The sequence below is a fragment of the Bison bison genome, unplaced genomic scaffold (genome assembly GCF_000754665.1).
Source record: "Bison bison bison isolate TAMUID 2011002044 unplaced genomic scaffold, Bison_UMD1.0 scf7180017864289, whole genome shotgun sequence".
NCBI classification, from domain to species: Eukaryota; Metazoa; Chordata; class Mammalia; order Artiodactyla; family Bovidae; genus Bison; species Bison bison.
Window position 1 is genome coordinate 14,073,117 of NW_011494861.1, and position 27,316 is coordinate 14,100,432.

Consider the following 27,316-nt stretch of genomic DNA (forward strand, 5'->3'; position numbering starts at 1 on the left):
AACCTAAGGGAGGAATGGTCATCCCCACAGCAAATTTGTAACTTGAGTCTAAGTTGGAGGCCATCTATATTAAAATTTCTGAGACACCTGGGAATATAAAGGACGTCAGCAGAAGAACCACAGGAAAAAGAAACAAGAAAAATTCCCATATACATACTTACTTGCCTTCAGCAAATCCATGATTTTTAATTTGGGCTCCTTTAGTTAGAAGAGGAAAGCTTTTTTCCTGTTTTAGTAATCCTTCACACTACAACAGGGCTCAACGAGAACCCGAGGACCTCCTTCCAGACACTGGCCAGCTCCAGGGCCTTCCTCTCACCTCTCCGGCTGTCAGAACCTCCACTGTGGTGCTTACTGCTGGAAACTGCAGGGAACATTTTCTACGAAGTTGGAAGTAGGAGGAGGTAGGATGGCTTGCCTAAACAGAACCATCCTCTCTCCTTCCTTATTTTTCCTTCATAGCTCTTATCACAATTTTAAATAATTGCTTGTATAATTATGTTTACTGTACCTCCCCCATCAGACTGCAGGGAAGACAGATGGCATCCACCTTACTCCATGCTCCATTCCCAATACTCAGCAGCAGACCTGAAACACTTGTCACTTATATACTTGAATGAATAAGTGATTCTTGCAAGCTAACTTGAACTTTTTAGAAAAAAGAAGGCTAGGAAAGCACAGCTGAGTCATCTATCTGAAAGCATTTTCTCTATGCATGCCTGAATTTGAGATAGGTATTTCTGGGTCCACATAAGGATTCTTTTTTAGAAAACGTGGCATGCTCTCAATTTCAAGCAATCATTTGACAAGTAAACTTTTGGAATAAAAGCATATTTTAAAGAAAATTTCACTTCCCAACATTTCCATAATTGGGAAACTGGGGTTATATATATATATATAAATATATATAAAATATATTACATGTAACACTATACTCAAAACAGGGTAACCTTGGTTCGTACACTAAAGAATAACAGGCCTGGGACTATGTCTCAGGTTGATTTTGTCTAAAAGACACTGGAGCGTCTCGATTTATTACAAGATTTCTGAGTCCGTTCTGTGGGCCAAATAATGTTTTAAGCATCACACATACCTCAATACTGTGTCACTCTAGTGAAGAAGATGGACAAAATTAAACAAAGATATACAGTGCTTGGTAGCTACTGATGCTCTGAAGAGAAATCAAGAATGAGAAGATGACACAGTGAAGGGAGAAAGGAAAGGGGGTATTTCAGACAGAGTGCTCATGGGAGACCTCTCGAGAAGCAAGAAGGAAATTGGGTGACAGCATGCAGGAAAAACAGGCCAGGAGAGGACCTTTCTGAGACAGGAATAAGTGTGGTGAGTTCAGGGATCAGACAGGCAGAGACTGACGAGTCCAGAGCTGGGCAGGGGACAGTGGAACGGCCATAGCTGTGGCGGGGGAGGGACGCAGGGTAATGCCACTGGAGAGGCATGAATCACACAGAATGAGAGGGGCAGAGGCCAGGTTGCACACTCCTCCTTCCAGAGGGGCCAACAGCCTCCCAGGACGCCATCTCTGCTGTCCCAGAATCAAGTTCAATTCAGTTCAGTCACTCAGTCATGTCCAACTCTTTGTGACCCCATGGACTGCAATACACCAGGCCTTCCTGTCCATCACCAACTCTCAGAGTTTACTCAAACTCATATCCATTGAGTCAATGATGCCATCCAACCATCTCATCCTCTGTCATCCCCTTCTCCTCCCACCTTCAATCTTTCCCAGCATCAGGGTCTTTTCAAATGAGTCAGTTTTTTGCATCAGGTGGCCAAAGTATTGGAGTTTCAGCTTCAGCATCAGTCCTTTCAATGAATATTCAGTACTGATTTCCTTTAGGATGGACTAGTTGGATTTCCTTGCAGTCCAAGGGACTCTCAGGAGTCTTCTCCAACAGCACAGTTCAAAAGCATCAGTTCTTCAGCGCTCAGCTTTCTTTATAGTCCAACTCACATCCATACACCACTACTGGAAAAATCATAGCTGTGACTAGATAGACCTTTGTTGGCAAAGTAATGTCTCTGCTTTTTAATATGCTGTCTAGGTTGGTCATAGCTTTTCTTCCAAGGAACAAGCATCTTTTAATTTCATGGCTGCAGTCCCTAACTGCAGTAATTTTGGAGCCCAAGAAAATAAAATATGTCACCGCCTCCACTTTTACCCCTTGTATTTGCCATGAAGTGATGGGACCAGATGCCATGATCTTAGTTTTCTGAAGGTTGAGTTTTAAGCCAACTTTTTCATTCTCCTCTTTCACTTTCATCAAGAGGCTCTTTAGTTCTTCGCTTTCTGCCATAAGGGTGCTGTCATCTGCATATCTGAGGTTATTGATATTTCTCCCGGAAATGCTGATTCCAGTTTGTGGTTTATCCAGTCCAGCATTTCTCATGATGTGCTCTGCACAGAAGTTAAATGAGCAGGATGACAATATGTAGCCTTGCTGTACTCCTTTCCTGATTTGGAACCAGTCTGTTGTTTCATGACCAGTTCTAACTGTTGCTTCTTCACCTGCATACAGATTTCTCAGGAGGTAGGTAAGACGGTCTGATATTCCCATCTCTCGAAGAATTTTCCAGTTTGCTGTGATCCACACAGTCAAAGTCTTTGGCATAGTCAATAAAGCAGAAGTAGATGTTTTTCTGGAACTCTCTCGCTTTTTTGATGATCCAATGGATGTTGGCAATTTGATCTCTAGTTCCTCTGCCTTTTCTAAAACCAGCTTGAACATCTGGAGGTTCACAGTTCACATACTGCTGAAGCCTGGCTTAGAAAATCTTGAGCATCACCTTACTAGCGTGTGAGATGAGTGCAACTGTGTGGTAGTTTGAGCATTCTTTGGCACTGCCTTTCTTTGGGATTGGAATGAAAACTGACCTTTTCCAGTCCTGTGGCCACTGCTGAGTTTTCCAATGTTCTGGTATACTGAGTGCAGCACTTTCACAGCATCATCTTTTAGGATTTGAAATAGCCCAGAATCAAGGCCCAGGCCCATTTCAAAGGTTTCTGACACTGATCACTGTGACAAATACAGTGGAAACTATGAGGATTCTCTACTTACCTGTTATGTAACAGAAAGCGTAAGAACCCTTGAATTCCCTACTTAGTGAAACAAGTTATCAGTGAACTGATCTGGAATGGTAGTATCAGATTTACCATAGTAAGATTAAGTTAGTAAGCTACGTCGTTATTAATTATAAACTGATCTCCTTAATTCTATGTCACAAATTCCTATCTCAAAGTCAAAGAAAGTCAGTATCCCCTCTCTGCCCCAATCAATTGCCACAAGCCTCCTGCCCATCATTCGGTCACTAATAAACACTTCCCGAGTGCTGGCACATGCTGGCAGTGAAGACACAACGGTTAACACAGCTGACCCAGGCCTCCTCCTCAAGACTACCAGCAGAGGAACTGCTCCTGCTCTGCTTTCTAACACAAAAAACCTCACAGGTATTTGGAGTCTCCAGTTTTGACCTTGCTGTAGAGCCTCTCAAAGGTCCTCTATGTTTTCCTGTAATACTCTTCCTCTGACCAAGGGTGACCTTCCAGGCTGGATGGTGGCAGCCCAGGGACCAGGACTTTCGCTCCTTCCTCTGGGCCAAGCTGTGCACTACCAAACACTTCCCACACATGGCCTCAGAGAGTCCTCACCATATTCACAGCAAACACTGACAGTACCTAGGGTACTAACCAGGCACAATCCCAAGCTGTTTCTGCAGCACCTCATGTAATCTTTACACTACCAGCCAGCTGTGGGTCCTGCTATAACCACATTTTACAGATGAAACCGAAACCTGACTGTGCTCACAGCGAATAAGTGGCAAAGCTAGGATTCAAACCTCAACAGTCAGCTTCAGGGGCAAGACTCTCAAACACCATGCCTCAGAGGAGCCCAGTCAAGTAATTTTCCCAAATCACAGAGTCATGGAGCCAAAGTAAACCCATACAGGTGTTCACATTTTCACTACTAAACCATCACTGCAACCCGGAGATGCCTGGAAAGTCCCTTTTGGGCATCCATACGGTCAGGGCCATTTTTATAATCATACTAAGATGTCACCTGCCTTTCTGACTCTCAGGTGTGTACAGGGGAATTTTCTGGAGCCTTTGACATATGATGATGTCATCATTCCACTGGCTAATGGAATGTGCAATTGTTTAACCTTGTGTTTTCAATATTCTGAGTCACGAATAAGGCCTACAGTCTGACTAATATCACCGGGCCATGTTGATTCCATGGTGCTGATACTGCACTAGAGTAAAAACATTACCATCAGGGGAAGCTGAGTGCAAAGGACCACACAAGGCTCTACTATTAATACTTTTACAATTTCCTGTGAATCTATTTCTCCCTAAAACCTGTTTCAATTTCACAGGAAATATCTAAATACATAATCGACATAAACAAAAATCTTGGGGATGGCTGGACTAAGGAAGACCACCCCTGACCTTCTGGTACCTCCTAGCTCAGGACCAAGAGGCAGAGGACTGGAGTGTGTGGTGACAAGAGAATCAGGGAGGAGGCCGGAGCCACACAGTCAGGCCCCCTCACCCCCCGCAGCTTCCTAAGTACGATGGGAGGGGCTGTTCCCCTACAGGCACAAGGGTTTGGCTTTTTTGAAGGGTTTCATGGCTAATCACTAAAGAAGAACAAGTAAAAGAGACTAGAACAAACTGAGGTATATTAAAAGCAACAGCTTGTTGTCCCATTTGGGCTCCTGTAAGAATGGACAAGGAAAACAGAGTTCTTACCCTTTGCTTTTAAGCCCCAGATGGTGGGACTGCTACAATCTCAGCAATGTTTGGGGGTTCCCAAACAAGTGTGTGTGATGTGTGTGTGTGTGTGTGTGTGTGTGTGTGATGGTGGAGCTGCTGCAATCTCCGGCCTGGGGATTCCCAAGGGAGTGTGTGTGTGTGTGAGTGTGTGTGTGTGTGTGTACACTCTACGCCCCTCCCTACCCAGAGGAAGCCTGTTCCCCACAGTCCTACCCAGCAGGGTCCCTATCAGGCCTGCTTCCCACTCTTGCCTTTCATTGCACACTATACTCTGACACACTTACAGTCTGGCCTGGTTTATGGTCTCTCTAGCAAACAGGTCCCGAACACACAGCGCAGGTCTGTTTCACTTGCCTCACACCCAGAGCCCAGCAAAGATGCCTAGCTCAGAACAGTGGTCACTGCGAGCAGTCAAACAAACAAGTGTCTGACAGTCAAGTGCCAGGAGGTACCGGAGCCATGATGGCTTTAAGAGGAGATGCACTCAGCTGGTAACACAGTCCAAGGAAGTGGATGAGACTAGGGAGCAGAGAGCAAGACAATGGTGAGGACCAGCCCTCAGGACACCACTGTTTGAGGGTCAAAGGAGCAGAGGAGACCTAGACGAAGACATCCCAAAGGCAGGCGTGGTGTCAGAAAGGCCAGGAAAAGGCTCAGGGAACGGAGGGAGGTCAACAGTCAAAGACTGCTGGTGAGCCTTTAAAATCTGCTGTATCTGATCCCTCCCTCCAATGCCCACTGCCCATCCGTTAAACCTGAAATAGCGCAGCAATTCCCACTTTTCCAACAGATTTCCAATTGGTGCCCCTCGTGCCGGCACCAGCTACCCTAGGAACTGAAGAAAGCAACAAGGAGGAGGCAGGGTCCTGCCCACCGGCTAATGCAGGAGACTGGTGGGGAGTTCCCACTGGGACCAGTGAACTCTGATAATCATCTCATTGTGATAATCAGAGATAAGAAGGGAACTCTGTTTTAGTTAGGGTAGCTGGGGGTGAGGCAGGCACATCTCAGAGAAAATGATACAGAGACTTGGTCTTGAAAGATGAGAATGAGCCATGTGGGAGGACTAAGCATTCCAGAGAAACATCCTGAGGAGACAAAGGCTTTGGCAAGTTTACGAACCAAAAGAGATCAGGTCAGAGTGAGCCAGGAGAAAGCAGAGGCGGCCGCCACCAGATGCTGCAGAACCTTCACCACCAAGGTTCAGAGACCAGCCTTTGGAGAGCACGGGGCGCTGCAGGGTTCAGAGCAGGGGAGTGACAAGATGTGATAAAGCCTCAGTGCTTCACATTTACTACTTGCTTACTCCTGCCCACATGGGACGGGAACCACTACTATCCCTGTTTAACAGGTGAGAACAAACACCGGGAAGGCAGTGACTTGCCCAAGTTCAGACAGCTGGAGAGGCAAAGCCAGGACTGAAGGAGAAATATGAGTCACAGGACAGCAAAGGTGAGGCAGAGCTGAACCACCCTGTAACCTTCTCTAATGAAGTATTAACATCTGAACAAGAAGATAAGCCTTCTGTCATAGTTCCCTCCACAGTTATGTAAGGAAATGCTGTTCGAGTGGCTAATTTCTTTTTCAAATTCCAGAAATAACCTAACATTTTCTAACCAAAAAACAATGTCCTGGATTTTATAAAAATTGCTATTTACCTAGTAGAATACATGATTCAAAGTGAGATTTAAGTGCTGTCATCATTCAATGCATTAGTTGCCTGAACTACACGTTCTCTAATTGAGGTTCAAGTTATAACGGATTAGAATCACTTTACTTGGAAGGCTTTTTTTAATGGATTGGAATCACTTTACTTGGAAGGCTTTTTTAAGTCTTTAACATCAAACTGGTATTTAGAGTTACCTACAAAAATTAAAATTCTAAATTAATGATATGCTACAACGCAAAAGTGGTTTTGATATTTTACACCATACATATTTTTAGGATTACAAAAAAAGCAGGAGAGACATCGAAAATGAAAGATAGCAGCCATCCCACAGTTTCACCAAATCTTTAGAAATATTACAAACAGATTTATCTAGATGGTTAGATGGTCTCCCATAAAAGATTTCCTGTAAAAGGAATAAATAAACCATTAACATGCAGAACAAATGGATCAATCTAAAAAACATATGCTGACCAAAGAGAGATAAACACGAAGGAACATACACTATATGATTTCATTTACCTGAAAGTCTTGAACAGAAGAAGACCAAACCATAGGGACAGAAAGCAAGATAGTGGTCACCTGGGGTGGAGGCCGAGGGGTGCAGAGCAGCAAGAAGGAACTTTTGGGGGTGATGGAAACGCCCTATATATTGAGAGTGGTGGGTAGTGACATGAGTGTGAACATTTGTCAACACTCTTTTGAATGAGTATATTTTACTATACATAAATTACACCTTAAAGTTGATTTTAAAGTAAAATAACTAAGTGAATCCTACACTCTCTCTTTAAATCATGCTAAAATGAAATTTGCTCCTTGGAAGGAAAGCTATGACAAACTTAGCCTATGAAAATGCAAAGACAGCACCTTGCCAATAAAGGTCCATATAGTCAAAATTTTGTTTTTTTCAGTAGTCATGAATGGATGTAATAGTTAGACCATAAAGAAGGCTGAGCGCCAAAGAACTGATGCTTTCAAACTGTGGTGCTGGAGAAGACTCTTGAGAGTCCCTTGGACAGCAAGGAGATCAAACCAGTCCATCCTAACGGAAATCAACCCTAAATATTCATTGAAAGGACTACTGATGAAGCTGAAGCTTCAATACTTTGGACACCTGATGAGAAGAGCCAACTCACTGGAAAAGACCCTGATGCTGGGAAAGATTGAAGGCAAAAGGAGACAGAGGCGGCAGAGGATGAGATGGTTTGATAGCACCACCAACTTAATGGACATGAATTGAGCAAATTCCAGGAGACAGAGGAGGACAGAGGAGCCTGATGTGCTGCAGTCCATGGGATCACAGAGTTAGATGTGACTGAGTGACTAAACAACAACAAAAAAGAAAATAAAGAAAAAAATGTCAATGCCATAGAAAAAATTTTTCAAGGTTTTTCTTTAACCCAAGTCAAGCATTATTTTGCTCAAAAACCTCCAAAAATGTCCCATCTCCCTAAGTAAAGTCCACTCTGGTCCTCACAATGACCACAGGTCTGATCCAATACCACATGTGGCCTGGAATCAGTCTGCTCCACCTTCTCTCCACAGTCTCAGATAAACAGTCACTGGGTTTAGTACATAGCAGAGCAGTGGCACTGGCTGCTATTACATAAGACTGCATGTGACGTCTCATACTAATGTCTTTATTTTTAAAAGTATAAGAAGAAACAAGCTTTACTGACATTTCACTTAAATTTCTATCAGTAACTCCTTTTATACACTTCACCCAGAGATTGATTGCAAGTCACTGTATCAGTTTTAACCTATTTAATTAAAGCATCTTGTTTCTTACATATCGATTTGACCAAAACCAGCACTGGGGTGGAGGTTGGGGCGGGGGGCGGGGGGGCGGGTGCGGGGCAACAGCAGTAGGTGACAGGAGAGTTCAGATTCAATATCCCTTAATATTAAGTACACAACATAGTATATTCACAATACTATGAAACCTTGAAAAATATTCACATATTCCTGCACAACAGACTAATACTAATCACCACAGCAACTGTCACCAGCAAAAACATCTGAATCAGAGAGTATTAAAACACTCAAATTCCATGAACAATTCTTCTTTGTTTAGACTTGCAAACAATATTCTTGGTTACTGTTCTAGATGCTGGGGGAAAAAAATAAAACGAGCTTCAGTCTCCTGAAATAGCATTAAATTGTACTTGGTTAAGGAATGAGTGAAACTGCAGAAAGGATAAGCAGATAAGACAAAGAACAAGAAAATCACATACACTATCTTTGCAAGAGAACAGCAGTCAAACAATTCCAAAAACACATTAAAAGTGCCCTCTTTCAGAAGGCTGACAGGTCCATTAGGCTGTCCAGCTGAAGAAACCGTCCTCAAGTATGGTATTAATAGTGAACAAACGGAGAAGGCAATAGCAACCCACTCCAGTACTCTTGCCTGGAAAATCCCATGGACGGAGGGGCCTGGTAGGCTGCAGTCCATGGGGTCGCTAGGAGTCGGACATGACTGAGCGACTTCACTTTCACTTTTCACTTTCATGCATTGGAGAAGGAAATGGCAACCCACTCCAGTGTTCTTGCCTGGAGAATCCCAGAGATGGAGAGCCTGGTGGGCTGCCATCTATGGGGTCGCACAGAGTCGGACACGACTGAAGCGACTTAGCAGCAGCAGCAGCAAACAAACATATTAGCACACTCTTGCCCGCTAACAGTCTCATCTCCCCAGGGCGGGAAAAGTGACATTCTAAAAAACTGGAAATCAGAGTATGTCTCTGTCCGGTGGCTTCCCATTGCATTTATTTTTTAATGTATTTACTTCTGCTGGCACTGGGTCTTTGTTGCTGCGTGCGGGCTTCTCACTGTCGTTAACTTCTCTTATTGCGGAGTAGGGGCTCTAGGTGTATGGGCTCAGTAGCTATGGTTCCTGGACTCTAGAGCACAGGTTCAGTAGTTGTGGGCACATGGGCTTAGTTGCTCTGATGCATGTGGCTTCCTGAACCAGGGATCGAACCCATGTCTCCTGCATTGGCAGGCAGATTCCCATCTACTGTGCCACCAGAGAAGGCCCCCTCATTGCGTTCAGAATAAAAGATAACTTCTCATGGCTCTTAAAAGTGAAGTGAAAGTGTTAGTCACTCAGTTATCTTTGACTCTTTGTGACCCCATGGCCTGGAGCCCACTGGATTTCTCTGTCCATGGAATTCTCCAGGCAAGAATACTGGAGTGGTTTACCATGCCCTTCTCCAGGGGATCTTCCTGTCTCAGGGATTGAACCCAGGTCTCTTGCATTGCAGGCAGACTCTTTACCATTTGAAAATACCCGGGAAGCCCTACAGAACTGGCCCTCACCTCTCACAGCAACTTCATCCTATCCAAAGTCCCTAAGGCTCACCAAGCACCAGCCCCGGCTGCTCTCTGTTCCTTGAACTAGCAAGCTCATTCTCACCTTCCGTCTATGCACTCACTATCTGTTCACACTGCCAATAACTTTCTTTCCCCAGAGCTACACACATCTGGTTCCTGGTTATTACTTGAGTCTCTGTTCTATTATTAATCAGTTCTTCAGAACAGCCTTCCCTGACCATGTAATCCAGAGAACCTTCCCCCATTGTCACGCACCATTCTTTATATTCTATATAAACACTACCTTATTTCACTGTCTTCACAGCACTTTTCACTATCTGAAATTATCTTGTTTGTCATCCTGCTTTTTAACTGTCTTCCTCTAAGAGAAGATAAGTTACAAAGCATAGCCCTTGCCTGTCTAGTTCCCTGCAGGCAGAATTCACAACACATGGGATGCAGTCTATGCAGGACAAAAGAGGGGATGAGAGAACATTCAGAATAGCTAAAGTAATACACTCTGGATCTTTCCATTATTCTGACAGCCTATCACAATTCTAAGAGTTGGATCTGCAGCATCAGTGACTAAAAGCTTATTTCAGTATGTAAAATTTTAGAACAAGTTTGGAAGGCTGAATTGCTTTGCTACTCATTACTGACAATACCGTGGATGACTGATCAATATATTAAGTTGCTGCCGGTGGCTCAACAGTACAGAATCCACCTGAAATGCAGGAGACGTGGCAGAAGCCGCAGGTTAGGTCCCTGGGTCGGGAAGATCCCTTGGAGAAGGAAATGGTAACCCACTACAGTATTCTTGCCTCAAAAATCCCACGGACAGAAAAGACTGGCATGCTACAGTTCATGGGGTCGCAAAGAGTTGGACACGACAGCAACTAAAACAATAGCAAATCATAAATCTATTATACTGACAGAAAGTTTCATATATTCATAACAATGAGTTATATAATGGTTCTTAAAAAAAACTGTGTGACTCAATAAGTTAGTCATCAAGACACCTGTATTAAACCATTAGGGCTTAAACCCACACAACGTTATACATCAATAATATCTCGATAAAGCAGGGGAAATCACTGGGGCTCTACCTAAAGAGTATAGTCCTCTTCTCCTCCTAAACGTGACGGGTTTGCACTGCTTTCCCCTCTTGAGTTTTAAATGTAGCCATAGGAGTAACTTTGGCCAATTAAGTAAAAGACATGTGTACTGACACAAAGCCTCGGTCATCCTTGGTTCTTAAGCAGGCTTAAAGCTCAACATTCAGAAAACGAAGATCACGGCATCTGGTCCCATCACTTCATGGGAAATAGATGTGGAAACAGTGTCAGACTTTATCTTTTTGGGCTCCAAAATCACTGCAGATGGTGACTGCAACCATGAAATTAAAAGACGCTTACTCCTTGGAAGGAAAGTTATGACCAACCTAGATAGCATATTAAAAAGCAGAGACATTACTTTGCCAACAAAGGTTCGTCTAGTCAAGGCTATGGTTTTTCCTGTGGTCATGTATGGATGTGAGAGTTGGACCGTGAAGAAGGCTGAGCGCCGAAGAATTGATGCTTTTGAACTGTGGTGTTGGAGAAGACTCTTGAGAGTCCCTTGGACTGCAAGGAGATCCAACCAGTCCATTCTAAAGGAGATCAGCCTTGGGATTTACTTGGAAGGAATGATGCTAAAGCTGAAACTCCAGTACTTTGGCCACCTCATGCGAAGAGTTGAGTCATTGGAAAAGACTCTGATGCTGGGAGGGATTGGGGGCAGGAGGAGAAGGGGACGACAGAGGATGAGATGGCTGGATGGCATCCCTGACTCGATGGACGTGAGTCTGGGTGAACTCCGGGAGTTGGTGATGGACAGGGAGGCCTGGCGTGCTGCGATTCATGGGGTCGCAAAGAGTTGGACACGACTGAGCGACTGAACTGAAACTGAACTGAGATCCACACTGGATGTTAGCAAGAACAAGAAATCAACAGTTGCTGTGTAAGATGCTGAGATTTTGGAGCTGCCTGTCTGTAAGTACAGCATCACACAGCTCATCCTGACCAGTACAGCAGTATAGCATGGGAATCAAGAACCTGGGCTGTGGAATCTGACCAGCCTGGTGTGACTCAGAGCTCTGTCACTTACTATGTGAGAGATCATGGGCTTCTGGCTTTAATGTCCTCATCCATAAAATACTTATAATACCTACTCTTCCTAGAGAGTTAGACAAGAGTTGGACACAACTTAGTGACCAAACCACCACACTCTTCATACAGTGGCTGCAAAGACTTGAGTTGAGATAATATATATGTAACACACACTACAGTGCCTGGCATGTTGATTAAGTACTCACTAGATAGCAAGTGGCATTAAACTTTAGCACATCTACTTTAAGCCACTATGAACATATTTATATTATGGAACTTGGTGGCCCTGGATGTTCTAGAAAGTAAAGCATTCTAAACTCTGGGACAGCCATTTATAAAGTTCTGGTTTCTCCTAGAAAAATTTAGGAAAAGGTAAGAATTGTGGAACATCTCAAAGTTAACAGGGATGGGTGTGGAATGATAGTGAAGCAAGCAAAGGTATCTATGATTTGAAAGTAGAAAGAAAAGAAAATGGAGAGTGAGGGGAGACAGTGGCTGGAAAGGCTGGGTTCTAAATTAGAAAGATAAGAGACAGTAAGAAAAGGTTAAGTGCTGAGAACAGACAGAAAGAGAAAATAAGCAAAGAGCATGTGGGCCTAGAGCTTTGTGGATCCCAGGGCTGAGGGTGGAGATACAGCCTGGCCTGCTACACCTGCAACGCCTTGGAATACTGATTGATAAGACAGCAGTTCAAAACACTGCTTCAACAGTCGGTGCTTAAAATGCCAGGAGGCTTTGGACTTTGTGGTTTTTTCTAAAGGACTCACTTGTAAACAATATGGTATGCTGACTCCGAGGATCCTTCAGTCCCTAACACTCAGCTGTCAGGCATGTATAAATAACAGACTCCATGATATTGTCTTAGAAACTTAGATACCAACCATAAGATTCACCAAAGCAATGTTGACCAGGCCCTAGAGAGAAATATCTAACCCTAAAGTCATCATCAAGATTTTCATTAAAAATTAACCCTGTTCAAGTTAAAACTTGCTTAATATCTAAATTTTTGTGTAGTTATTTTGAGGCTTTTCAGGCACTTACTGCTCAATTTCAGTAGCTGAAAATAAAAATAAACACAAAAGGGAAAAACAGCAAATGTCCTGAAACAATTCATAATTTTTAAAAATCATGGAGATGGGACAGTTGTTGAAAAATACTCACAGATTGTATGTCATGATATAATAATCAGGTCTCAGTATCATGAGACTAATACTCTTCAAAGAATAAAAATATAACTAAAGATGCTGAAAATTTTACTATAAAAAGTGGACATTTTTATAATCCAAATAAAAGTTTCATCACTACCAGACCACTAAAGTTACACCCAAATCAGAAATGCACTAGCCATTAGAAACATAAGAGGACCCTTTCCCACTGATATTTGGCATCAAAGGGAGTCCTCTACAAGAAATTGTCAAAAAGCCAAAAAGAACTGGTTATTGCTCCAACTCTTTGAAAGGCATGTGGACTTTCCTTAAATGCAAGTTCTTCTGCTATAACTGCAATATTAAAGCAAAAGTGTGAGGTGTCACACAGGTCTAAATATGCTTTAAATAAAATATTACTAGCTTAGTACGGTTAGCCACCTGAAATAAATGGCGCTGAAGAGTGCTGCCACCTAAGTGACGTCAATATTTCGATTCCGCTTTGGAAGGTTTGACCATCATTCCAGTCCAGAACCAAGGCTCCTCTAACAACAGCTCTGAGACAGTGGAAAAGCAAGTTCCATGAGGAGACAAGGTCAGCATTAAGACTCAATCTTAAAAGAGGAAAATAAATGAACTTTATGACATGTATATGCACAGAACTTTGATGAACAGTGACTATGAAAAAAATCCATTCTGTTCTCTTTTTCCCTCCCCCATCTCACCATTTCAAAAATAATCTGCCTTCAAAAGCATGTCAGTAAATCTGCAAGCTTTAAGAATAATAGAAACCATGTGCCCATGTGTTCGCCAGATTCATTTTTTATGATGTATGGTCCTCTGCATTAAAATCAACAAATTTTTGATAAAGAAAGTAATGAAAAGAAATCAAAAGAATCCATTCCAAAAATTTCACATCTCTCAATCCCAACAGAGGACCTGAATGGATTAAACCTGGTCACCTAATGAAATTGGACTTGTGATCTCCAGCAAGAGGCACCTGTAAAGGATAAAAAAGGTGTCTGAAGTTTCAGTTGATAAAGAGTACAAAATGTTTTCAAGCCTGAGAGCTTTAAGCTAAGCACCAAAAATTACAGACTTCACATATTTAAGTTCTTTCCTTCATATTAAAAAAAAAAAGTTTTATAAAGATGTCAAGAGAGAATGCTTCTAATATCCATACATTCCTGTAACTGCAAGTGAAAAGATATTAAGACTAGAAAACAAGAATCCTACTTTAGAATATATAAAATCTACGTAACTGGTTCTACTTATCAGAACTCCCTTAAGGCTACAGAATTATTTAATCTCCAGGTAACCCCACACCCTCCTGTAGGGAGAAACACATCTTATGTTTCAATATCCATCCTCTTGTTTTTATTCTAAATTGGTTTTTAAAGGACAGAAGGCTTAAAGTTTCCCATTTAGCTTTGGTCTCTAAAAATAACTTTCAATTTTCTCCTTGCAACCAACGAGTTATTACAAAATAAAAAGCACTAAAAATGGAAGCTTAATAAGCTTCGAAACAAAAACAAAATAACACCAGGGAAAGCAAAGAAAAAGGAAGCCTGAACTGAAGCCCTAAGATGCCACAGAAACACCAACTCACGCAAGACAATGCACACTCCATTCCACGAACACACACACTATGAAAATGACGAACTAACGAATGTTGTTAAGCAACAGAAAGGAAAATCTAGGAGGAATGAAGGTGTGTGTTACTATCTTTTAAAAATTAAGAACTGGACTAACATCTAGATAATGTATTTGTATAAATTCTTATTTTTAAACTCACCTGATTCATTTTCAATTCCTGTTGTGTTCTGAAAAGATACACACAACAAAGAAACTTCTTTGATTACATGAGCCCTAAAAAGAAAAACAGACAATTGTGATATGTACCTGCCTACAAATTTACAGTGATTTAAAACCACATACAGAACTGTAGAGTCTGCTCAAAGGACTATTCATAAAGCAACTCCATGCTAGATCAACTTCAATCTACGCTAAGAACTTACTTTGCAGATTTATTATCTACAATAAAATAGATGTCTTACTACCCTTTACTGGGGCTTCATTGTACTCTGCAATTGAAAGCAGACTCATTAGAATGACATCAGATTTTTGCTTTGGAACTGAAGCACACCTAAGAAGAAATAAATTAGCTTTGTTAGTAGAAACACAAAGCAGAGCTGAGTAATTTATTAAGCGATGTAAAGGTTCTTCTTTGACTTATATCAATACTGTGTTGAATACAAACACAATTAGACCCCTATACATTATTTTGTTTTTCAAGTTCCTCAAGTAGAAAGGGTGAGTTTACTAACATTTCCATGGAGATTTCTCTTTGAGAAAAAGACTGGAAACCTTGTAGTAAAATGCAAATATTTTAATAAAAGCTGTTTGGAAAGAACTACAATTACTCCTTTAAAATTTTTCTTCAATTTATTCATAGTATAGGAATGGAAAGACAGAATTATTTCTTGCAAACGCAAATGACATACTTGTTTCTAAAGAACAATCCCTGAAGACGGTCCTTTCTGCAACCTTCTGTCTTAGGAGTCATTCATAATACATGGAAATCATGAGAGTAGCACTGCCACTGTAATATTCTTGTTTTCATCATGCATGTATACACATCATTAAATAGAATTCTATTTCTTCACGGATTTACCTACATTCATGTTTCTTTCCTAGACGTCACAAGACTTACGTTGTACTTCATGTTCTAACTGCTAATACCCCAGGAAATTATAACTTAGGGACATTCTTCATCCTAAAATATACTGCCTGCCCCCTATCATCAAGAACAGTGCTTTGATATTTCTCCCGGTTTCATTAATAAGGATTATTTCAGGTTTTTCTCGAGGTCTTTAGCCACACTCACCTGAACACCTTTAACAATCAAAGGCACTATATTTAAGTTAAGGCCTAGTCACCTGAACTAGTTTTTATTCATAACTGGCACAGGTAATGTATTTGACAACTTGCAATTTGTTAGAAAGCTCTGTGCTAGCCAAATCAATATATACTCTGCAGAAGTAAATATGCAGTGAATATGATTTCAGAAAACTGGTAATTAACCCATGAAGTTCATTCCTTTAACTTTATAATATTCAGCATCTTTCTCACATACATTTAACATGTCCTTCCTTAGCATACATATTCTTCACTGAAATTAAGCCTTTTCTATTATGGCTATTCAGTTCCACCAGGAGGGCCCTGGTGACACCTGAGGCACCCAGGAGTGAAAGAAATGGCAGGGATTTCATCTACCGTCTCACTACACTTTTATAAATGGATTTACTAACACTGGCCATGAAGAACTAGCTTTGGGGGGGAAGGAAAAAACCCCTGTAGTAAAATGCAAATGTTTTAATGAGAAAGATCTTTGGAAAGATGTTTTACCATCTCCTTTGCTCCGTCTTTTCCTTCTCATAAGAATCATTGATTATCATTAGGAAGCTCCTTCTAAGACAAGCAGGCTCTGGGCTACCATCACATAAACCAGCTCAGTTAATTTTCACAAGGTTAGTTTCTCAACTAATGACAGAGATTCAAGGAAGCTAAAATTACTCAGTAACTTTGGTTTCTGCTATGGCTTCTGAACCATATTTCACCAGCTTTTTTAGTCCTGCTTCACCTTGTACCTACTACATGCCAGGCTCTACTTTTGAGTACTGAGCAGACAGATCCCTGCCCTCTAACAAATAAGCAAGCAAAACGTGTAGTATGTCAGATAATCAAAGTGCTTTAGAGGAAAACAGGCACCTGGAGAGGGAGACAAGGATTATAATCTCTATCTCAACACTGGCCAGTGAATCCATCACATGGTCAGAGAAGGCCTCACTGAGAAAGCAGGTGAGGAGCTGAGAGTCAACAAGGGAGGGAGGAAAAGCATCATGAGGAGGAAGACTGTACACAGCAGACGAGAGGCCAAGTGCAGGACATAATGGCACAGAGTGGGGTGGGGAACAGGAGAGACAGATTGAAACATGAGCTTTGCAAGGTAAGCACCGTTCACCAGAATGGCTACAGCTTTTTCATCCAGAGATGGAAAGCCACTGGGAGGCTTACGGTGGCAGAAGCGACCTGGCGTGTCTTAGATTTAAAAGGAGACTATACGGGAGTAGGGTGGAAGCAAGCAGACCTCTTAGGAGGCTAATGTCCCCATTTAGGCAAGAGATGATGGGGCCTTGGCCCACAGAGCAGAGATGTGACAAGTCGGCAGATCCTGATCTATTTTTAAAATAGAGTCCCCAGGATTTGCTGCCAGATTTGACGCCATGTATGAAAAAAAAAGAGGAAGTCAAAGATGACACCAGGGTTTTCATCCTAAGGACATGGAAGGATACAGCAGCCATTTTCTGAGAAGCTATCTCCTTCTTTCCATCTGCTTTTCACTTATTTTCCCTCTTTATTTAATACATTTTCCCTCCCTTTTCCTCCCCTTTCATAGTTGCCAGCTCACAGGCACAAACCAAACAACTCAGATACTGTGACATCTAAAAATGAAGAGCTAAAATATTAAAGTACTTAAAACATCTTACTCTTTCATTTATTTCAATGAATCTCAACTTTTTAATGAAAAACTTGTAATTCAGATTGTTACATGAGTTAATAATAATCTGATTTTCTATACTGCCTATTCCTTCTCTGTCCAAATTAGATGGCATTCATCCTTTCTTCCGGAGAAGGCAATGGCAACCCACTCCAGTACTCTTGCCTGGAAAATCCCATGGATGGAGGAGCCTGGTGGGCTGCAGTCCATGGGGTCTCTAAGAGTAGGACATGACTGAGCGGCTTCACTTTCACTTTTCACTTTCATGCACTGAAGAAGGAAATGGCAACCCACTCCAGTGTTCTTGCCTGGAGAATCCCAGGGACAGAGGAGCCTGGTGGGCTGCCATCTCTGGGGTCGCACAGAGTCGGACACGACTGAAGCGACTTAGCAGCAGCAGCAGCATCCTTTCTTCAGGCTTCCCTGGTGGCTCAATGGTAAAGAACCAGCCTGCCAACGCAAGAGATGCAGGTTCAACCCCTGGGTCAGGAAGATTCCCTGGAGAAGGAAATGGCAACCCACTCCAGTATTCTTACCTGGGAAATCCCATGAACAGAGGGGCCTGGTGGGCTACAGTTCATGGGGTCGAAAAGAGTCAGACACAACTTAGCGACTAAATAGCAGCAACAATATCATTTCTTTCCAAAAACTAGAGAGACCTTAACATCTTTAAGGGTTCACTATTTATTCTTGATGCTGTATGCTTGGACCCTCCTCTCTATCACTTCTAATCCTAATTGCTAAAAACAAGACCCTCTTTTTTTTTTTCTTTCTCTCTCTTGACTAACAATACTATCAGATTATATATCTAAAATATTTTACAATAATGAAAAACATCGCAATCTAACACTGACTTCTCAAATGATATTTTAAATTAGGATATTCAACTATACTAAAAACAAGAGATGTTACAAGAAAAGAACTAAGATTTTGGCAGTGTCTCTCAACACAGGACCACTGCATTTGGAGCTGAGTACTCACTCCAGTGCAAGACTGTCCCTTTCATTAAGGCCACTTAGCTCTGCACTGCGAAATCAATGCCAGCAGCTCCCTCTGAGCCACACATCCCCACATCCCCTTCTGGTGGAGAACCTCTGAACTGTAGTAATCATGTACTAGCTGCACCATGATAATACATTTTAAAGCAACTATAGATTCTAAACTCTGTTATTGGAATAACTTCCCTAAATTCCTCCAGGATTGCAAAACCCCTGTGGAAATGCATGGCAGTTCTACATAACTTTTACATTCAGTGTTGACTTTAACAGCACTGATTTATATACCTACCTTTCTAACACAGTTATCTCAGGGTCTGTGTTTTATCAAACATGGTAACTGCAAGTATCAATCATACCAGTATAGCGGCCGAGAGGAATCTTTCCACACCTACCAATGAAACTGAGGAATTCTATCAAACTTTAAATAAAATGCTAAATAATTAAGTGCCTCCAAATTTCCAGTAGTAAATAATGAAAAACTTAAAATCCTGGACTTTTGGGACCATAGATTCTTAGTTTCTTGTTTGGATTTCTATGCCTGACCAAAACTTCTTTAAAATGTCTGCATTTCCTTCCATTCCACCTGCTGATGTTTTTCAGATAAACTACATTAGACAGATTCACAAATTTAGAGCATGTGAATTTCTATCACCAAATATACTTCACTAACAGCACATACTCTTAGAAAACTAAAAGTTCGATCTTGATTTTACTGATCAAAGGTTTTAATAACATACATGTACTTAACTTTTAAAGATACTGCTTCCAAATTCTAGGATAAATCTGTACAAATATTTAATTTAGTAATATCATAAAGATGATTTAACTATATATAATCAGTATGAATACAGCAACAATAAAATAATTAGGAGGGTCTTTATTCAAATACTGGTCCCTTAGGAGATTAAGACAATCTGAACAACTATTAAGCTGCTGTCATCTGACACGGTAGCCAGAGACCAGAAAATCTAGAAATATGCAGGAAACCCCATACAAACAGGCAGTTCCAGGGTCAGACCATCCCTGCAGGCCCAGCCATACTTCTATCACATCATCTGAGATAATGCAGATCAAACAAAAGAAAGACACAGACTAACATTAATGCACTACATATAACACATCAAACTGTCGTATCTGTCCTTTGTAGACTTGTGAAGCCTACAAAACAATATGAAAAGCCTTTAAAGAAAAAGCAATAGCAGATTCTTTAAGACTAGTCTAAGTCTGAGAGGAAGGGCAAAGAATTAGGAATATAAATACTTGATTTGCACATTCACTATGTGCACGCTAAGTCACTTCAGTTGTGTCCGACTCTGCGACCCCACTTTGTAGCCTGCCAGGCTCCTCTGCCAATGGGATTCTCCAGGCAAGAATACTGAAGTGGGTTGTCATGCCCTCCTCCAGGGGACGTTCCCCACCCAGGGATCGAAACAGTGTCTCTTATGTCTCCTACATTGCAGGCGGGTTCTTTACCACTAGCACCACCTGGGAAACGCACCTGTAAGTTACTGATATTCAGTTCAGTTCAGTCACTCAGTCCTGTCCAACTCTTTCAACCCCAGGGACTGCAGCACACCTGGCATCACCAACTCCTGAAGCTTGCCCAAACTCATGTCCATCAAGTCAGCGATGCCATCCAACCATCTCATTCTCTGCCATCCCCTTCTCCTCCTGTCTTCAATCTTTCCCAGCATAAGGGTCTTTTCTTTTGATTCAATTTAGGTTTGGGGAGCTATTTGGAAAATAAATTATTAACTAATGTTATTTTAAAATTATTTTCTTAGATTACAAATTCCACATTGTAACATAAAGATTGGAAAAGGTCAGTCTTTATTCCAATCACAAAGAAAGAAAATGCCTCGCAAAGAAAGAAAATGCCAAAAAACGTTCAAACTACCATACAATTGCGCTCATTTCACATGACAGCAACTAACCAGTTATGACCAACCTAGACAGCATATTAAAAAGCAGAGATGTTACTTTGCTGACTTTGTCTAGTCAAAGCTATGGTTCTTCCAGTAGTCATGTATGGATACGAGAATTGGACCATAAATAAAGCTGATGCCGAAGAATTTATGCTTTTGAGCTGTGGTGTTGGAGAAGACTCTCAAGAGTTCCTTGGACTGCAAGGAGATCCAACCAGTCCATCCTAAAGGAGATCAGTCCTAGGTGTTCAATGGAAGGACTGATATTGAAGCTGAATCTCCAGTATTTTGGCCACCTGATGGGAAGAGCTGATTCATAAAGATTGTGATGCTGGGAAAGATTGAGGCAGGAAGAGAAGGGGGCGAGAAAGGATGAGATGATAGGAAGGCATCATTGATTCAATGGACATGAATATGAGCAAACTCCAGGAGATAGTGAAGGACAGGGAAGCCTGGCATGCTGCAGTCCAAGGGTCAGACACAACCTAGTGACTGAACAACAACATCAAGACTCAGAAGAAACGAACTTTCAAGACTCAGAAAGCAACACACAATTTATGGACAAATAGTAAAACAGAAATAAGAGAACTGGCATGACCGCAGCAAAATTTTAAAAATCAAAAATATGGAAACATGGACTAAAAGAAAAAAAAGTTTTAAAAATATCATTGTGTAAAAGAAGTCTTGGAATGTTTATGACCTACATAAGAAAAGAAAAATAATTCTAAAACTAATCACTACATAAAGTAGATCTCTCATGGTAAATGAATGTCATTGTGGCAAACACTGAGATGATCAACCTTTTAGCAAAGTAGATTTACAGATTTACACTGTAAATCTTAACTTTCTCTGACCAAAAGATTCTTGCAGTCCCAAGAAACTTTTAGAAAAATAATTAAAATATCCAAAGCATGCCAACTTCTCAAAGGCAGTTTTCATTAACAAACACAGCTAATGTACTATCAAAAACTACCATTCACAATTCCTACCAGAAGAATGGAATCACCAAGTTACAATTTATAAACTCTAGCTATCAACATAAAAACATCTAGCATCCATTCTTGGGGATTAGAACAATCACATAATTCATAAATACTGAATCTGCCTAGGAATTTGCTAAATGAAGTCATTCATTTTCCTTTTCTAAAATTATACATATCACTGGAATACTCATCCAGAACATTTAGTTTCACACTGAAAAATATACCAACGTTACTTTAAAAAGACAATGTCACCAAATTAAATAAGCTAAAGTGAAAAATCAAAACTGGTATGTTTATCACTTTCATTAGGGTGTATGTGTGTGTGTGTGTGTGTGTGTGAAGAGAAAAAAACAGATTTGAGAATACAACAAAGATTTGGCAACCCTTCGGTGAGTGAAGTGAAAGTCACTCAGTCGTGTCCAACTCTTTGCGGTCCATGGAATTCTCCAGGCCAGAATACTAGAGTCGGTAGTCTTTCCCTTCTCCAAGGGATCTTCCCAACCCAGCAATCGAACCCAGGTTTCCCGCATTGCAGGCAGATTCTTCACCAGCTGAGCCACCAGGGAAGCCCAAGAACACTGAAATGGGTAGCCTTTCCCTTCTCCAGAGAATCTTCCAGACCCAGGAATCGAACCAGAGTCTCCTGCATTGCAGGCGGATTCTTTACCAACTGAGCTATCAGGTAATAACCCTTTGGTAAATCGGACAATATGAACTCTTACAGCTTAAAACTGCTCATGCCTCTCACCCTCTAGAATGATTTCTAGCCAAGGCAAAAGCAACAGTATAACAGCACATCAAGAGAGGAATTTCCCAAACTCAAGTGTGTATTAAGAGATATAAAGAACTTAATGCTCACAAATAAATCAGTAATTTATCCCATTTCAATAAACTGGTTTCCTCAGTGATACCCTGAAAACCACAGACAAATATCCCAGGGCCTGAGTCCCCAAATTCATAGAGCAGAATGTCCTGACAACCAACCTAAATAAGGAGGCAGAGTTTAAAGAATTTACTCCAGGTAGAACTTGACGGGCTCCCTGGTAGCTTAGATGGTGAAGAATCTGCCGACAATGCAGGAGCTGCTGCTAAATCGCTTCAGTCGTGTCTGACTCTGTGCGACCCCATAGACGGCAGCCCACCAGGCTCCACCGTCCCTGGGATTCTCCAGGTAAGAACACTGGAGTGGGTTGCCATTGCCTTCTCCACAATGCAGGAGACCTGGGTTCAATTCCTGGGTTGGGAAGATCCCCTGGAGAAGGAAAAGGCAACCCACTCCAGTATTCTTGCCTGGGAAAGTACAGGAACACTGGAGCCTGGTGGGCTACAGTCCACAGAGAGCAAAGAGTCAGACACGACTGAGCAACTAACACAACACAGGAGAACTTGATATTGACAACACAGTTCCCCCAGAACTGAGAGGAAGACGAGAAGGTCTGCTGTTTCGAATGGCTTTAGAGCCACAGAGCTCTGATGGGATGAGGTTGATTACTTTTGTCTGAAATATCTCTAAGTTAAACAATACCATAGTAGAATATTTAATAAGAGACCAGCAGATAAACTAGGAGAGTAATATGAATGCAAATTTAGATTATGGTACGAGAAGGCAATGGCACCCCCCTCCAGTACTCCTGCCTGGAGAATCCCATGGACGGAGGAGCCTGGTGGGCTGCAGTCCATGGGGTCGCTACGAGTCAGATACGACTGATCGACTTCACTTTCACTTTCATGCACTGGAGAAGGAAATGGCAACCCACTCCAGTGTTCTTGCCTGGAGAATCCCAGGGATGGGGGAGCCTGGTAGGCTGCTGTCTATGGGGTCACACAGAGTCGGACATGACTGAAGTGACTTAGCAGCAGCAGCAGCAGGGGCCTTTTCTTCCCCTAGAATCTCTCTCCTTTACTTGAAAAAAAAATTTTTTTTAATATAAGGGAAAATTTTCAAGAAACACCTCTCTAAGCATTCACTAATAAAGAGCTAGCAATAAATATATAGCAAGTGCTGATTATTTATCATTTACCTGGTAATGTTAGGGATGGCTATCACATGCACTCTCTTACTCGAAAGTGAAAGGGCTTCTCTTGTGGCTCAGCTGGTAAAGAATCCACCTGCAATGTGGGAGACCTGGGTTCGATCCCTGGGTTGGGAAGATCCCCTGGAGAAGGGAAAGGCTACCCACTCCAGTATTCTGGCCTGGAGAATTTCATGGATTGTACAGTTCATGCGGTCACAAAGAGTCGGACATGACTGAGCAACTTTCACTTTCTTATGATTTTGATTAAATGTATACACCTATGTCATTATATTATGCTGAACATGTAATTTACTACATCAAAACTTTTAGGTTTTGTTTTGGGTTTCTACAAAAATTCTACAAGTGCTTTCTAGCCAGTCCCTGCTGTCTGATGAGAACTATGCACAGATTCAAGATCATTATTATAATTCCCATCTCTCTGCTGAAAATTATAACTAACCAACTATTGACTATGTATTCTCCATATATTCTGCAAAACAGCATTAAACTCAAAGAATTTCCTATAAAATGATGCTTTTGTAACATTTTCTCATGTTGGCTGCATTAAGAACAAAGAAAATTAAGCTGATTCTTTCCTCACACTCAAATGCCAAGCTTCCAACTCAAACACAGACTTTCTACAAGGAGTTGCCCCATGACAGCTCACTTCACAATTCCCCAAATAAAATGAACTTTCAATTAACCCCCCTGAGTTACTATTCTTCCACTGGAGTTCCCAATGCAGATGTAACTGATGTGATTAAACACTAAAAATTAAGGGACTTTCAGGAACCCTGCAAAACACTTGTGAATTTTCTGTAAAGGGGACGAAAGCTTCAGTACTGTGAGGAACTGGTCTTGCCACTCAAGTACGCATCTTTTCAAACCTGAGCGTCAATATAGTCATCTTACAAGTGGCTGCTCAGAGGCTTTCTGGTTTCTCCCATACAATCAAGTATATAGGAAAACTCACCCTCCACAAACTACACATAAATGACAAGGAGATTTCTGAAACTCGTGAGTGAACAACCTATAGCAAAATTACAAGTTACACCAGATAAGAGTAACAACTATATTTTGCTAAGATGGCAGGGTCAACAATCAGTGTATTTCTTGAGATTTTCTCCCAAGAGTTTATTATTATTTTGGTAGGGAGCAACTCTCCTGCTTTAAATGAAACCTGAAGTTTGGAGTCTATCCTCTAAATATGTAACTATTTCTAGTCTTAACAGCATTTTAAAGTAACAGCAACACCTACTGTTTGCAGGGGCTTCCCCGGTGGCTCAGTGGTAAAGAATCCTCCTGCCAATGCAGGAGACCTGGGTTTGATCCCTGGGTTGGGAAGATCCCCTGAAGAAGGAAATGGCAATCCACTCCGGTATTTTTGCCTGAGAAATCCCATGGACAGAGGAGCCTAGCAGGCTACAGTTCATGGGGTCGCAAAAGAGTTGGACATGACTTAGCGACTAAATAACAACAACAAAAATTGTTTGCAGAGTGATGTTTGTGTACTGCTCTACATTTTAAGTAAAGAGACACAGATGTATAGAACAGTCTTTTGGACTCTGTGGGAGAGGGGCGAGGGTGGGATGATTTGGGAGAATGGCATTGAAACATGTATATTATCATATGTGAAACGAATCGCCAGTCCAGGTTAGATGCATGAGACAGGATGCTCAGGGCTGGTGCACTGGGATGACCTGGAGGGACGGTATGGAGAGGGAGGTGGGAGGGGGGGTTCAGGATGAGGAACACGTGTACACCCGTGGCGGATTCATGTCGATATATGGCAAAACCAATACATTACTGTAAACTAATTAGCCTCTAATTAAAATAAATTAATAAAAAAAAGTTCTTATACATATATGAATTTTTATTGTTAAAGGAAAGTATGTTTCCTCAACTTCTCCACAACTCAGTAACTGAACAACACATTTTCTCAAAATAAATAATTAGTGGTTCTGGTTTTAAGGTAAAGAGTAATGCCTCCCCTTACCTGGGGACTCAATATATGACACAGAGGATGAAGGACCACCTCTTGGTGCCAGCGGCTGGAGTAAGCCAGACAGTGCCCCTCTAGTCAGGGTCTGTGCCGAGCTCCACAGTTTTGTCCCACTGCAGATGGGACAGTTCTTGGGGGCATCTGTTGTTGTTCAGTCGCTCAGCTGTGTCTGACTCTTTGTGACCCCATGGACGCCAGCACGCCAGGCTTCCCTGTTCTTCACCATCTCCCAGAGTTTGCTCAAATCATGTCCACTGAGTCAGTAATGCCATCCAACCATCTAGTCCTCTGTCATCCCCTTCTCCTGCCTTCAATCTTTCCCAGAATAAAGGGTGGTGTCTGAATTCCAGGTTAAAAGTAAACTTGACCTGTAGGAAATGTTCCTCAAAGATAGTGAAGGAGAAGTCAGTATCCACCCAGTCCCCTCCTGACACAAGTCCTGAGGGCCTTTAGAGAAAGATGGAAACAAGGATTTTCTTAGAAACAGAGCCAGTGAACGCATGCGGGCAGGAGGAGCCCAGGGAAACAGCTTGCTTCCAGGGCTGCACATCAGGAGGGCAGCTTTGCCCTGGGGTGGGTAACACGGCCCAGAAAGTTTGAGAACTGCCACAAACCAAGTGAGGCCTAACAGTGTAGGAAGGTTAAACTGACAGGTTAAGAGTGAGGAGGCAGGAGAGGAAAGGGCAGCCAGAAAGACTGGAGCCAGGCAAGCCGGCTAAGAATCTGGATGATAAGCAATAAACCTTTGAAACCCTGATGATAGCAGAAAAGAAACGAAAAATGTGACTAACGCTGCAGAGGAAGAATGAACAGAATGTGTTTTCTAACCTAAGAAGAGGTAAAAAGAGATGGTGAAGATGAGTTCAACAAAATCTGGAATGTGACTGCAAGAAGAATGAGTGTATTTTAAAGACAGATAAGCCAGGAGTACAGGTAGCATTTAAGTGGAAGGTGGCGAGTTCCATTTTACAGACCCTGAGAAGAGGGGCCAGACATCCACGGAAAACCACCATCAAACGGGAAAAAAAGTCCCAGCACAGACTGTCTTCAAGGAGGGGGACTGAGATTTAGAAGTCTTCAGCCACAAGGGGGTGCCTAGGGACAGAGGAAAGCATGTTAGTCGCTAAGTCGTGTTGCCCTCGAGGCTCCTCTGTCCATAGAATGCTCCAGGCAGGAATACTGGAGTGGGTAGCCATTCCCTTCTCCAGGGGATCTTCCTGACCCAGGGATTGAACCTGGGTCTCCTGCATTGCAGGCAGATTCTTCACCTTCTGAGCCACCAGGGGAAGACCCAGAGACAGAGGAAATCCCAAGGGAAAAAATACCCAGCAAGAGTGTAGAAAACAAAGGACTGGGCTTTGTGAAAGGCATGGAATAAAGTAGGAAAAAAGTTTCCCCTTTCACCATGTTCAGTAGAGGGAGGATGGGATAAGCAAAAAAACTTTAGGACTCAGAAATAACCTGGAAGAATTTCTCTTCCAAGAAACCCTGTGCCACATTAGCCTTCAATGGACTTCCCTGGTGGTTCAGTGGTAAAGAATCCGCCTGCCAATGCAGGAGATGTGGGCTGGATCCCTGGGTAGGGAATACTCCCCGGACAAGGAAATGGCAACCCACTCCAGGGTTCTTGCCTGGGAAATGCCATGGACAGAGGGGCCTGGCGGGCTACAGTACACAGGTTGCAAAAGAGTCGGAAGTGACTTATAGACTAAAGAACAACAACATCCCTCAAAAAAAAAAAAAAAAAAAAAAAACTTTTAAAAAAAAAAA

At 42.0% G+C, this 27,316-nt stretch overlaps 1 protein-coding gene across 1 annotated transcript in view; it reads right to left on the reverse strand.

Moving 5' to 3' along the window:
• Positions 1-27,316, reverse strand: part of LOC104995974 (PR domain zinc finger protein 2-like) — a 47,559-nt gene that overhangs the window by 14,844 nt on the left and 5,399 nt on the right. Inside the window, exon 2 of the mRNA XM_010850059.1 lies at positions 14,858-14,931. Coding sequence (XP_010848361.1) covers positions 14,858-14,866 — 9 coding nt within the window. The 5' untranslated portion in view covers positions 14,867-14,931. The remainder of the gene's footprint in view (positions 1-14,857; positions 14,932-27,316) is intronic.